Below are 12735 nucleotides of genomic sequence, written 5' to 3'. Positions count from 1 at the left end.
TATAGGCATGGCATTCGATTTTACCCTATTTTCAAAAAAAAATGATAATTCTTTCCATATATAACTTGAACTTATACAAGTGCCTTGAAATATAATATATAATCTTTTTATATTTATAGCTTGTCACTTACAAAAAAAAAAAAGAGGCAAATTCGCGCATAAATTTATAAAATATACTTTTATTGCTCGAATAATTTATTTAGAGCAAAGAAAAGCAGGATGAGTACTAGAACTAAGATTATCAGCTCTTATAGAAAATATTTAATTTCAATTACAACTTAATTCAATGGACTGAATTTAAATAATCGAAAAGAACTAAATATTTAGGGTTTTTATTTAAATTCATGTAATTAATTTAATTTAAATTAATTTGAATTTCATTTAATTGATTTAATTTTAAAAGAAAAGAAAGCAACGTTATTCCAACAGGTGCGTGATTACCAAAATAAAAGTACGTAATAACAGTGCGCTATTTTACACTGCTGCAAAATGATATTACGTATGCAAAGTGGTAGTAACTCTGTTACTTGTTTTTATTGAAAGCGAGAAAGACTAATTACGCGAATTATTTTTCTTTTTTATTTTAATAAAAACTAATTTTTAATTAAAAGCAAATATAATAACAATAATGAATATGATAAAAGCAACAGCGAATAAGTAATTGTTTATTTAAAGTTATGAGAATTAGTTATGAGTTCAGCAGCAGACGAAACTGTAGAATTTTTACAACCAGGTAAGAACGAATGTCCGCAACAAAAAAGTGTACAAAATTGTTGGTTTCATTTCAAGAATGTTATTATTAGGTTAACTAAATATAAAAATAATTCTTAATCTGTGTGTGATTGTGTTAAATTTCCAAAAAAATTATAATTATGTAGAGACTTTTACTCTGAGGTCATCTTCATGCGTGAACGAGTGTATGTGCATAAATGAGTCGATATATTTGTATAATTGACGATTTGATATATATTAACATTACAATGTAAACTTTGAATTTCACGTTATACGTTATCTATGGCAATTGATGACTGTGCTAAATATAGCTTTATCGTTATAAGAACTTAATTCAGAATTTTTCACCCATATGGGTGCTGCTTAAGAAAGTTGAAGGAATGTTTTTAATTATTTCAACGTCCGAAACGGAATTAGCTTGAAATATTTCTGCCATAGTTGAGAAGACATATTTTTCATGATATCATTGGATACAACATGCTCGAAATGATCTGATGATCCACATTCCACCTGTTTTCAAGATTAGTATTTGAACAGAACGAATTCGGACTTTAGTTTATGAAGAAGTGTTAGACACCAGTAAACGTAGAGTGTATTTGTTTAGAACGAACGTGCAAGACTATCCTTTAATATTGTGAGCAATAAGTTTGTTTAGTTCAGCAATTGTTGAGTGTTTTAATTAATTTTCACACTATTTAATATACAAACAATTACCATTCAAAATAGGACTTATCGCTTGCGCCAACATTTCGTTTTTCAATCTAACAGATGTAGTTTCAAGTGCATTCCGGAATGCACACGTATTGAGTTGGATGATGCAAGTGTTCCCCGCCTTTCGAAGTCTATAGTAATAAGAGAAAGCAATATCTGGAGTGTAAATCCTTATTCGCTTCTTGCCTTGGTGCTAATCTGATTGATATTGTTCAGTCAAGATTATTGCACTGTTGTAATGCAACCATTTTCCGTCGTCAGTTATTGATAGAAACTCTTATTTTGTAATATTTAAAATCCAATTTTCAACACATGAATGCACTGCCCCCACCCGCTCAACTTTTCATTTTATTTGGCATTTAAAATGTCATCTTATTTGTGGTACAGGTTTGTACGCGTATATAGAATATTCAGAAGTACTTAAGATAGAACCAGAGTCAGAATCAATTTTTGAATTGACGTAAGCTTCTGTGTCTCCTCTCTTTAATAACTGTCAATATTTTCGTGCTGAACATAAATACCGCAATTTTTGAAATATTTTAACGAAATTTGGTACAATGACTTGCTTCCGCCTAATGATGATGAACTCTTTTAAAAATGGATTTAATTGTATTTTTCTCTTTTTCATGGGCAACTATCCACGTAATTGGTGGCTTCGAATTTTGAGAAACAAATCTGTAAATGTTATAAATGCAAAAACTCAACGACACTCTCTTTATTTTCATATAGTTTTGATAAAATTATAAAGCGAATGTTTGCACACAATGATGGAATGAAGAAGAATAAAAAAATTTTTATTTAAATACTTGATGAACGTGTATGGTCTTTATCTGTAGGCATTCCGCTATAGAATACGTAATGTCAGGCATAATTTTTTACCTCTTTAATGTTATTTTTCATCTTTATAGAATACATCACAAAGAAGTAAATTTGCATTAAATGATTATTCAATTCAATTTTCTACATACTGATAGTTTATTTTCCTTTTAATAATATCTCTCAAAGCTAATACTGAACTGTTGTTGAATTGAAAACCTGCACTCTTGCTTGCATAGAAAGTTATTAAAATTTTTACTACTAGCGCTTGAGATAGAAAGAAAGAAAGCAACATCTGACTTTTATTTGATTTGATTTAATAAACGTTTATGTTTACAGATAATGAAGATCTATTGTCGGTTATCTCCTCACAACAATCACAGACTTCACTTACAAATCGTACAGTGGACTTAACACCGCATACAGATGAAAGTAGACTCAAGTATCGCAATCAAATTTTGTATTGTCTTGAGAAATACCAGATAACAATATTGGCTACAGAAATTGGTATAGAAGATCTACAGTTGCCTCAGGTAAATTAATATGCATGCTTATGTTCTAATTAGGCCGTCTAGAAGCCGCATTCATTCTCATATTCTTTAAAGAGAATAAATAGGTCAATAATTACCGAATTTAATGATATGACTTACTTAGCTTTCATAGGATTTATACAAGTTGTGTGATCGCATGTGCTTGTGTGCCTGTGCGTGTATGTGTGTGTGTGTGTGTGTGTTGCTTTTGAAAATTAATTATGCGCGCAATTGGTTATTTCTTTGTTCATTTCTTCTTTTCTATTGCAGATTTGTACCACCAATTGTTGAATTAAAATAAAAAAAATAAAAAAACGAAAAAAAAAAGAAAACCCAAAACACCAGCAACAACAAACTCCCTCTAAAAATTATACTCATAAGTTTTTATTTTTGAATATTATCAACGAATTTATTGTTACAAAAAAAAAAAAAAAAGAAAGAGAAACACAATTATAACGAAGTGTTATTTTGTTAATTAGTTTAAAACACTCACTAACTTATACAAGAATACACACACGTATACAAATAGGCGCACATTTACACATCGCTTCCTTCCAAAAAAAAAAAAAAAAGAAAAAAATTTATTGCATTTTTGTAAAAAGAACGGTACTTCATTTATTGCTATATAATGGTGGGTCCTAGTAGTCAGATCAGCAAAATTCTGTTGGGTCTTTTATTTTTGCTTATCATATTTTACCTGTACATGGATGTACAATTGTACCTGCGTATACAAAACTATCCTCTTGAGCGGAATTATCACTTCATCACCAATACCAGCCAGAGCATTAAAGATACCGCCCACTCCTCCTCGCCCTCTGTGAATGCCGGGGCCACCGCAAGTTCCAGTTCAGCTGCCTTAGCCACCGATTTACCTTTACAGAAAACTCCAGTTACCTACGAATCACAAACCTGGCTGTCTTGCACATTGAATCCGTTATGTCATGTCACCGTGAAAGCAATATTATTGGATCACACGAATCATTATCTATTTGCACCACTAGCTACAATATTCGATAATGTTTTGGGTTTATCGCGCTCATCGTATATAACCGCAAATATGATCTCTTTCTTCCATGTGGGCGTCGCCTGTATAGCCGGTAGATTGGTTGCCTCCGATAGCCTCGGCTATAGGCGTTTAGGTGCAGTAATGTTCGAGTTTCGCACATTTCTAGATGACGTAGACGGGCATGTAGCTCGAGCCAAAAAGAATATTCGTGGCGAGCGCAGCGAAGTTGGGACTACAGGCTACTACATCGATGGTATATGCGATGCTCTCGGCTGTATAGCCTTATTATGGGGTATGTTCCATTATTTGAAAAATAATCCACCACGTCGTGGTTACCTACAATTGCCTATGGTTGATACGCGCGTCTCTGATGCCTCCACAAAAACTAAACTAAAACCCACCACTCGTAAAGTAGCCAAAAAGGTAATTAGTTTTACCGGCCAATTAATGCTTAGCTCGACCGCTTGGAATCGTTATATAGCGGTATATCAAAATATGCTAGAAACCAACGATGTATCATCTTTACAAATGTCTCATCAACAAATTGTCTTCAAGTCCACTTGGTTCTTCTGCGTTGCATGGCTGTGGCGTCTCGTCAATGTTCATTCACTACTACACTACGTCCTACTCAGCATATTCTGCGATAAACTTTGGGAATTTCTTAAGGCTATACAGTACGTCGGTTATGTGACGTTGCTTGTATGCATTTGTATAACTGAAATGCATCTGTTGGAGGCGCATAATTTTATTTATGGTGCTGTGATCAGCAATAATAACATGACATCATTTTGATTATTGTTTATCTTTTAATATCAAACCTCTGCAAGTATCCCCCCCTGTAGGGCATATGGTATTTAGACATATATTTTTATTTTTTTCTATTACTCTTTACTTTTTTAACGGGAGAATTATGAATACGTATACAAGAGAATATCTAAAATTCATTTATTTTTTATTACTATTATTATAAATGCTCTATTAAAACTATTAAAAATGTTATAAATGTTTATATGTATATTACTCTGTGTGTATAAAAAAAAAGAAAAACAAAAGCAAAAAAAAAAAAAAACAAAAATAAGTTTAATGTAATATTTTTCGTATTGAAAAGCATTAATTAAAGATATGTGTAGTTAAGAAGATACGATAAAATATATTTGTTTTAATGAAAACCTTTGATAATATTTAGTTTTGTTTTCGAATAGTTCAGATCAGTCTAAATTCGGTAATTATTTCGGGATCAATAATCGATGGGAATGGAAATCAATTTGAACAAATATCGTTATTGATTAATTCTTTTCTAGTATTTGCAAGAATTAGGATGGCATACTAAAGGTACAATAGGCGTTGTTGAGCCCCATAATGACCCTTCGATATCGTTGGCCGAAAAAATTATCTTCGATAAAGAATTTGTCGATCCTGAGGAATCGAAAATTAAGGTAAGTAACGTATACAGTTGTCCGAAACAAATGAAAATTTTTCCTTTTAAACTGCTTTCTACCTATCTACCAACTCAGCATTTACTCAGCTTACTTAGATTTTATCAACTTACTTCAAATATTTGGGCCTGTAGGTCGAATACAAGGAAGCAAAGACAGACGGACGGTCTAACAAAAGTTGAATCTATCACTAGTTCTTCTGGATGTTGCATACATTTCCAACAAGTTAATAAATTCTTTTAACATAAGTGAAAAGTCTATTTAAAATGCCATAAAAAAAAAACACTGGAAAAACAACAACAAAAAAATGTAGTGCAAGTTGCTCCTCATTTGAATTAAATATGTATTCGATGCAACCAACACAATGGACGTCAACAACGACAAGATCCCAGAGCTATAAGTATATAGCAGTGGCTATGCTAATTATCAAATTTTCCCCCATTTTCGGTATATTTTTTCCTTCGTCTGATCTAAGAATTGCTTACTTGGACTAAATATATCTCAGAATCATGGCATTTATGCATCTGCATGGCCTGCTTGCATCATTTTAGCAGCGAAAGATTCTACTGTTTTCCGAAAAACGAAACTACACTCGACTTTGTTACTATATATTTATCCCACACGTAGTTACGAAGTTATTTGTTGTTGCCTTTCGAAGAATCCAAGCAAAATATTTTGAAAACTGCTTGCGCCGTAATTCTAAAAATCACTTTATGCTGCAAAGACAAGTGTGGCAAAAACATTAATTGCAAACGAATAAACTCGGACAACTCCTTTTGCTTATTTTTACAAATTTCTTACTCGGAGCGATTTTCTAACACTGAAGTGTAAACGCTTTGTCAGTTTTTGGAGCTTAAAAAAAAACAAGTTTGAAAATGCCCCGTACTGCTTTGCTTAATTCAATTATTCACATAACGACTTTTCAAAATGAGGTGTTATATGCGGACTGGTCTGATCCGAACCTTTTTCACCTTGGGCCAAGACGGATATCGGTGTCGGTGTACCAGATTTCATCAAAATTTTCCGAAGATTTGCAAACACAAGAAAAAAAGAAGGCGGACAGACGGACAGACAAGTTTAGAAAGTAATTCTGAATCGTTGTAATAAAAAGCGTAAAAAGCGTCTAGTTCACAATTACTCTCTGATTGGATTCATATAATAAAAATCAGGTCCTTCTGGTTGTTGCATTGATTTGAAAGTGCACCATGTGCAACTTTTTTAAGTAGGAAAGTTAGCCTTCCACATTTATTTCATCTCCATCAAATTCAATTCGCTTAAGGGCCTTCAAAACTTTTTTCGAATTGCCTTGATATCTTCAATCGAGTCAAAACAATGTACCCAGAGACTTTCAAGAGCCACTGCATTAGAAGTTAAGTCAAGCTATGTTAGGTAATAGGTATTGAATTTCTGTTTCAAAGCCTTATAGAGTAAGAAGATGGAATATCTTGACGCAGGATCTAAAAATTCTTGCCCACAATTCTAATAACAAGTATATTATGTAAAATTCACTTTGGTATATAAAAGTCTAAATTTTTCAATTCTTTACCCACTGATATTATTTTAATGAATATTTTTTTTTTAATTTTTGATTCATAGCGTTTATCTGAGGATTCTTTGTTGCGAGAACTATTTGTGGATCCGATACTTACGACATACGGTGTCGTTATAATAGACGAGGTTTACAAGCGCAGCATTCTGACCGATACTATTCTGGCGCTATTAAAGAAAATCGTAAGGAAACGCGGTTCCTTGAAAGTTATTTTAGTTTCTAACACTAAAGAAGCATCTTTCCTTAAGGAATATTTTGATCAAAAAAAATTGAAAAATGATAAAACCTCGAGTATAATCTTAAGCATAGATGACGCAAATTTATTTCAACATATCCATTATTTGAATGCGGCTTGTCCCGACTATGTGAAAAAATCTGTCGAAACCATTTTAAATATACATAAGCAACAACCTGTAGGAGGAGATATTGTTGTATATTTGGCCGATGAAGATGAGATTGCCGATGCTATGGATTTGTTACGTAATTATATAAGTGCGGAGCATATAAAAAATTTAAATTATTTTAAAATGTGCCAAACGAAGAACGAAAGGCAAACCGTATTTTTTCCAAAAACCGAAGGCAAACGTAACGTAGTCTTCACAACAAAATTATATCAAAAATCTGTCACTCAAGATCGCATCACCTACGGTAAGAAAGTATAGATGAAAAATGTTAAGTTTTTGAATTCAAAATAATCTCGTTTTTTATGTTTTTTCTTTTATTTCTCTTAAAAGTTATTGATAGCGGTTTTATGGAGGTTGAATGGTTTCAGGCGGAAAAAAAGCGCTACAATAAATTAATTGTCCCGGTTTGCAAATTTACAGCATCTTTACGTGCCAAATGGTGGTCCAAGCATAGGGCGGCTAAAGTATTTCGTTTGTACACAAAAGAAGGGTATATGGCGCTACCTGAACGAACCCTGACAGAAATGCGTCGATCTAATCTCTGTACTATTGTCATGTATTTAAAGACGTTAGCGGTGGATAATATATTAAGATTTAATTTCCCATCGGCACCACCAGCTAAGAACCTTTTAGCTGCTTTGGAAATATTAAATGCCTTAGGTAAGAGAATATGTGAACAATACACATGCATAATGTCCAATGCAACATTATATATATATATATATATATATATGTATAGAGTCTGTATATAGATATCTTATCTACTTTTAGAAGCTTTAAATGTTCAAGGTCATCTAACATTTCCTTTGGGTTATTTTCTCGCTGATGCTCCTTTGCCGCCAATGCTTGGCCGAATGCTCTTCAAATCTTCGGAATTGAAATGCAGTGATGAAATTCTAACTATCGTATCCATGCTGCAAGTGGAGCCTGTCTTCATTATAACCACTAATAATGTAGCCGATTCTCATAAGCAAGTCGCCAAACGGATTTTTGAAGCGGCCGAGGGTGATCTCATAACATTGCTTAATGTCTATACCGCTTTCGTGGAGAATGGGAAAAGTAAAGAATTTTGTCGAAAATACTATTTAAGCTATCGTCATCTAATGAGGGCTGTAAGTTTGCGAGGCCATCTGGCTTGCAGTGTGCTTAATAAGTATAATCTTCGCTTGATATCCTGTCGTGGCGATTTAGAGAAAATATTGCGTTCAATCACTGCTGGATACTTTATGAATATTGCTTACTTACATCCCACGGGAGTTTATCGGGGTTTACGTTGCGGCTCGGAACTATACGTAGATCGCGATTCGTCAATATACACTTTGACGCAACCAAAGTATTTGACATACTGTGACCTTTGGGAGCGTTCGAAGAAGACATTTATGCAAAACGTCACTGTCATTAAACCCGAATGGCTAAGCGAGCTGGCTCCACATTATTACAAAGAGAAGTCGGTAAACGCTGATCTAAAAAAATAGGTTTTTTTTTTCACTATTACAACCAGTAAAGGTATTCATCGAATAATCATTTTTAAGCGATATTGAAATATAAATTTTTTTTTGCACATCTCAACGCATTTTCAGTTGTTGATGTGCTGAATAGAAGAAGAAGAAGAAGAATATTAAACTTTCTACTTAAATTCTGAGACTAAAGTGTAAGTGTTTTCCTTAATTGATCGTCAAGCTCCAGCACTTTAATAACCAGTTCGTATGATAATCTGTCAACCAAGGTTATCTATCCAGTCAAGGTCATCTTCAGACGCTAGAAGTAGATTGCTCTTACGATTAATCACTATAGCCAGTCGCAAGAAGTATCTTCTTTATGTACAAAAAGAGTTCAAGATGAATAGGACACTGAATAAACTCCATATTGCACTGCCTACACGAATTAGGCGTAATGGTGACATCAATGTTTTGGCTTCCAAGAGCGCTGATTTTTTGCCGCAACTTCGCAAAGCTTCTGCATTTTTATGTTAGTTGACATTATATACATTTGCTCCACCTTTCAATTGTAACCCTTCTTGACCATCACCTCGACGTTGTTAGAAAAAAAATTCAGCTTTATTCAGAAATTCGGGCTCCTTAGGAACACATTCCGTTTTAGGACTTGTTGCTCAGTTTTCTACAATGACTTGCCTAGGACGATTTTTTCATTTTAAGCAACAATAGCAAGAATAGCTGTAGAAAAGTTGTTTAAAACCCCTGGAATAATTTGATGCAAGCATCACCGATAAATGTCAATCTATAAGTACACCATCCATATAAGAAATCATAATTGAACGAAAAGAATTTGTGGCAAGGGTTTAACGTGGGTTCCTGCCTGTAAGGCTTAACCCCACGGTGGCCCAAACCACTTTTTAAGCGTACTACGCCCCCTGGCGAGTTAGACAATCCCCACAGAGTAGGGGCCTAAACAGCACCAGAGTCCAGATCAGTTTATTGTGTATGGAACAATAAACCCCACTCTGGTAAGTGGCGAGGGCCTAGCTGCACTCATTGTTCCATTTTTAGCTAGGAACTCGCCAACCACAACCACCACGAGTACTCCCCGAAGGGCCGCACCCAGTAGTCAGGACTCACCAATTGATCAACTGACTGCTTCCGCCATAAGGCTTCCACTGTGCTTGTTGATCAATTACCACCTTTACCCGCAGGCATTCATGACATGTGTTCAAAAGTAAAAATAGGTAAAAGGGGAGAACTTATTCGTCATACCCCTTTTCCATTCTTGCATGTATTAATTAATTTACCAGACATTTTCTTTCATTCGGCCAAAGGGAAAGCCGTCCATCAATTCCTTTTTGCATGTATTAATTCATTTACCAGACATTTTCTTTTATTCGGCCAAAGGGAAAGCCGTCCATCAATTCCTTTTTGCATGTATTAATTCATTTACCAGACATTTTCTTTTATTCGGCCAGAGGGAAAGCCGTCCGTCAATTCCTTTTGCATAAATAGTGTAATTAATTTATTTATTTGTTACGACTTAAGAACAAGTCCATCATATACCCGCAGGCATACGTGGCTTAGTGAGCGAGCTTCCTGACCCCCGTGGCTCCCAGTTTATTTTGCAAAGCCTTATGGCACACTTTGGGCGTTTGTTAAAAACAACCGTACTTGCTTCGGATCCTCCATACTTTCCAGGTAGCTAACACCTAGTGAACTACTTTTCTTCAAGATATATAGGTCTCGGGTATTGCACTGGACATGGTAGACAATCTAATGCACTCTACCATGCACTCGCTAGATTACTACCTTCATTGTACTTAAACCCATTCAGTGTATTTCCTTGGTAGTAACTAGCTATTGAGTAAGAGCTCTTCTTCCAGCCAACCCCTCCACCATCTATCAGAAACTCGTCGCCGAGTTAGCAGCCCAAAACCTTAAACTCTTCTTAGCCGGCCGAAGCCGTTGCCCGGGGATCACCGCTGGGAGGTGAGAGTTTCGGCACATCTATACTTCTTATCAAAGCATAGTTCATCTCAGAACGAAAAGAAAGATTAAATCTCTTAATAATAAGTCAGGTAAAAGATTCTGGCATTTTGTTCAAGCGATGGCTTACAGCGTATGCGAAGGTTGACAGCCTGTTAGTAATTTAAAATAAATAAAACTTTATAGTCGGACAAGGCAGACAATCAAATACCATACACTACTTCGCTTGTACAGTTATCCATTGATTTCCGTGACAATACACTACAAATTGCACCTTGTGTTCATGTTAAGGTGTACTTTTCCTCGAAGCCCTCATATCAAAGCGTGCTCAAAATGTCAACCGACATGGTGCAACTTTAATATAAGCGTTTTTATTATTTTACATATATTTTCCTCATAAAAAAGTTATAAATTATCTTCTTATATAAGAAGCCACGTGTATGTATTGGCATGTAAAGAATGGGCCCATTTCATCCACATTTCCTACGATTAATTATTTCGTTATTATGGGAATCAGTTTTCATTTAAAAATATTAATTGTTACCATATAAGGGTCCCTTATTCATAAGAATCCTTATATGCGGTGATGTCCAGAAAATAGACCAACTTAATTCGAATTTGTAACAGATAGGATTTATTCTTATGGTCTAGATTTCACCATAAATCATTAAAAGCTGGGTGAAGGCTCATTTTTCATGAGAACCTTTCTATGAGGTGGGATGCAAAAAATAGATCTACATGGTCCAAAAACGACAAGAATTATTTCTTTGTGAAATTAATGTCACGGACCAATTTTTACCACGAAATATTGAAAAGTAGACCTTTTTATTGTATGAAAATTCAATTTTCGTATTAACGATAGAACGGCAGGGGGTTGAAAAAATTGCCCCATCTAATCCAAATTTTTCACATCAATTTAAAATATCTAAATGCTATCACTCGGCGAATTTTTGATGAAATGGAAAACTACGTCCTGTAAGTTGATAGAATAAACATGGACGGACAGACAGAGAAGTTCAGGTATAATAAAAGATGGCTCTATCTCAAGACGTTGGGGGTGTTACAAACGCCGGCACATATCCCTTCTACCACAAGTGGGCTAAGGTATAAAAAAACAATTATGTCCTTTATGTAAACGATTTATGAGTTTATGAGTTTAAGTGTGAGTACAGTCTGTGCAGTAGGCAAGAGGCTTTTCTAATTAGTACGGGACTCCATCTAGAAGCTTGTCTCACAAAAGAGTAAGAGTTGGTCAACGAGATGGATTATAGTTCTGCATGGAAGGATTGTAACGAAGATTCGTTCCTCTACTGTAAGTGGTTTGTGGTGAATGGTTACTTTGCTCTTGAGTGCACATGTCCTCAGATCGGAGAACAAAATCCTGACAAAGAGAGTGAATATCGGTTACGTTTTTTTACTAAAACACCTTTTGACATTATGGTAAAAAAGAGTGCAATGCAAGTGTTGTCCAATGGTTATCAATCTGAAGAGGTGTCATGTTACCAGTGAATGCTAAGGATATCAAAATTTTCAATTCAAATAAATTTAATTATTTTTATGCATTTTATTAAATGGACACTGAATTGAATGAACATTTAATAGAATGATTAGGTTAAGCTGCAACTTTTTACGTCCTTTTGCTTAATGTTTTTGATGGTCCTTATCCTTATCAACGTGGGGATGATTTTTAATGTATTCCAAAGCTCTCAGGATAGCTGGTGGTGTTGGTGGGGCTGTTGGAATGATGGCACCTTGAGGACGGTAACCATTTTCATCGGCTGTATAAGTGACCTCCACTGGAGTCCCATCTTTAGTTGTGAAGTGAAAATTGCCACTAACCGATTTCCCATCGCCAGACTCTACACCACCGATGCCGTTTGTAACTTCATAGCCGTACTCAAAATGACCATGAGCATCGTTTTTCTTATAGTCCATCATAACATGAGCATGAGCGTCATCTTCCAGTGCATATACGCTGGCCAAAGCCAAAAAAGCAATTAATAAAACCTATAAGGAAGTGCATGTAGACGATTGAATGAAATATTAATGAAACTATCATTATTTGTTTGTCTTCCGTTCGATGATTAACTTACGTATTTGAACATTTTTTTTTCGTTGTCGTT

The 12735-nt window shown here is 34.7% G+C and overlaps 2 protein-coding genes across 3 annotated transcripts; one reads left to right on the top strand and one right to left on the bottom strand.

Moving 5' to 3' along the window:
* The first annotated feature begins 526 nt into the window (after positions 1-526).
* On the top strand, positions 527-8833 carry LOC119635813 (ceramide phosphoethanolamine synthase). 2 transcript variants are annotated; one of them, XM_038030819.1, is made up of 6 exons: positions 527-733; positions 2599-2792; positions 5097-5231; positions 6828-7428; positions 7515-7844; positions 7956-8833. In XM_038030819.1, the coding sequence occupies exons 1-6, from the start codon at positions 691-693 to the stop codon at positions 8657-8659; spliced, it is 2007 nt and encodes a 668-aa protein (XP_037886747.1). In that variant the 5' UTR covers positions 527-690; the 3' UTR covers positions 8660-8833. The 2 variants fall into 2 exon arrangements, with proteins under 2 accessions (XP_037886747.1, XP_037886748.1); XM_038030820.1 differs by lacking the exons at positions 2599-2792; positions 5097-5231; positions 6828-7428; positions 7515-7844; positions 7956-8833 and adding an exon at positions 3060-4767 and having other exon boundaries at positions 528-733.
* A 3353-nt stretch (positions 8834-12186) lies between these two features.
* LOC119636053 (pupal cuticle protein Edg-78E-like) lies at positions 12187-12735 on the bottom strand. The gene is made up of 2 exons (XM_038031139.1): positions 12706-12735; positions 12187-12619 (listed from the first exon to the last, which is right to left on the bottom strand). The coding sequence occupies exons 1-2, from the start codon at positions 12715-12717 to the stop codon at positions 12254-12256; spliced, it is 378 nt and encodes a 125-aa protein (XP_037887067.1). The 5' UTR covers positions 12718-12735; the 3' UTR covers positions 12187-12253.

The sequence above is a fragment of the Glossina fuscipes genome, unplaced genomic scaffold, assembly GCF_014805625.2.
Source record: "Glossina fuscipes isolate IAEA_lab_2018 unplaced genomic scaffold, Yale_Gfus_2 27, whole genome shotgun sequence".
Lineage (NCBI taxonomy): Eukaryota > Metazoa > Arthropoda > Insecta > Diptera > Glossinidae > Glossina > Glossina fuscipes.
Note: the sequence above shows the minus strand (reverse complement) of the source record. Positions and strands in the feature narration are given on the sequence as shown.

Coding starts and splice junctions, on each gene's coding strand:
- LOC119635813 (XM_038030819.1), top strand. CDS start 691: ATGAGTTCAGCAGCAGACGAAACTGTAGAATTTTTACAACCAG. Junction 2,793..5,096: donor AAGATCTACAGTTGCCTCAG/GTAAATTAATAT, acceptor ATTCTTTTCTAG/TATTTGCAAGAATTAGGATG. Junction 7,429..7,514: donor TCAAGATCGCATCACCTACG/GTAAGAAAGTAT, acceptor TTCTCTTAAAAG/TTATTGATAGCGGTTTTATG.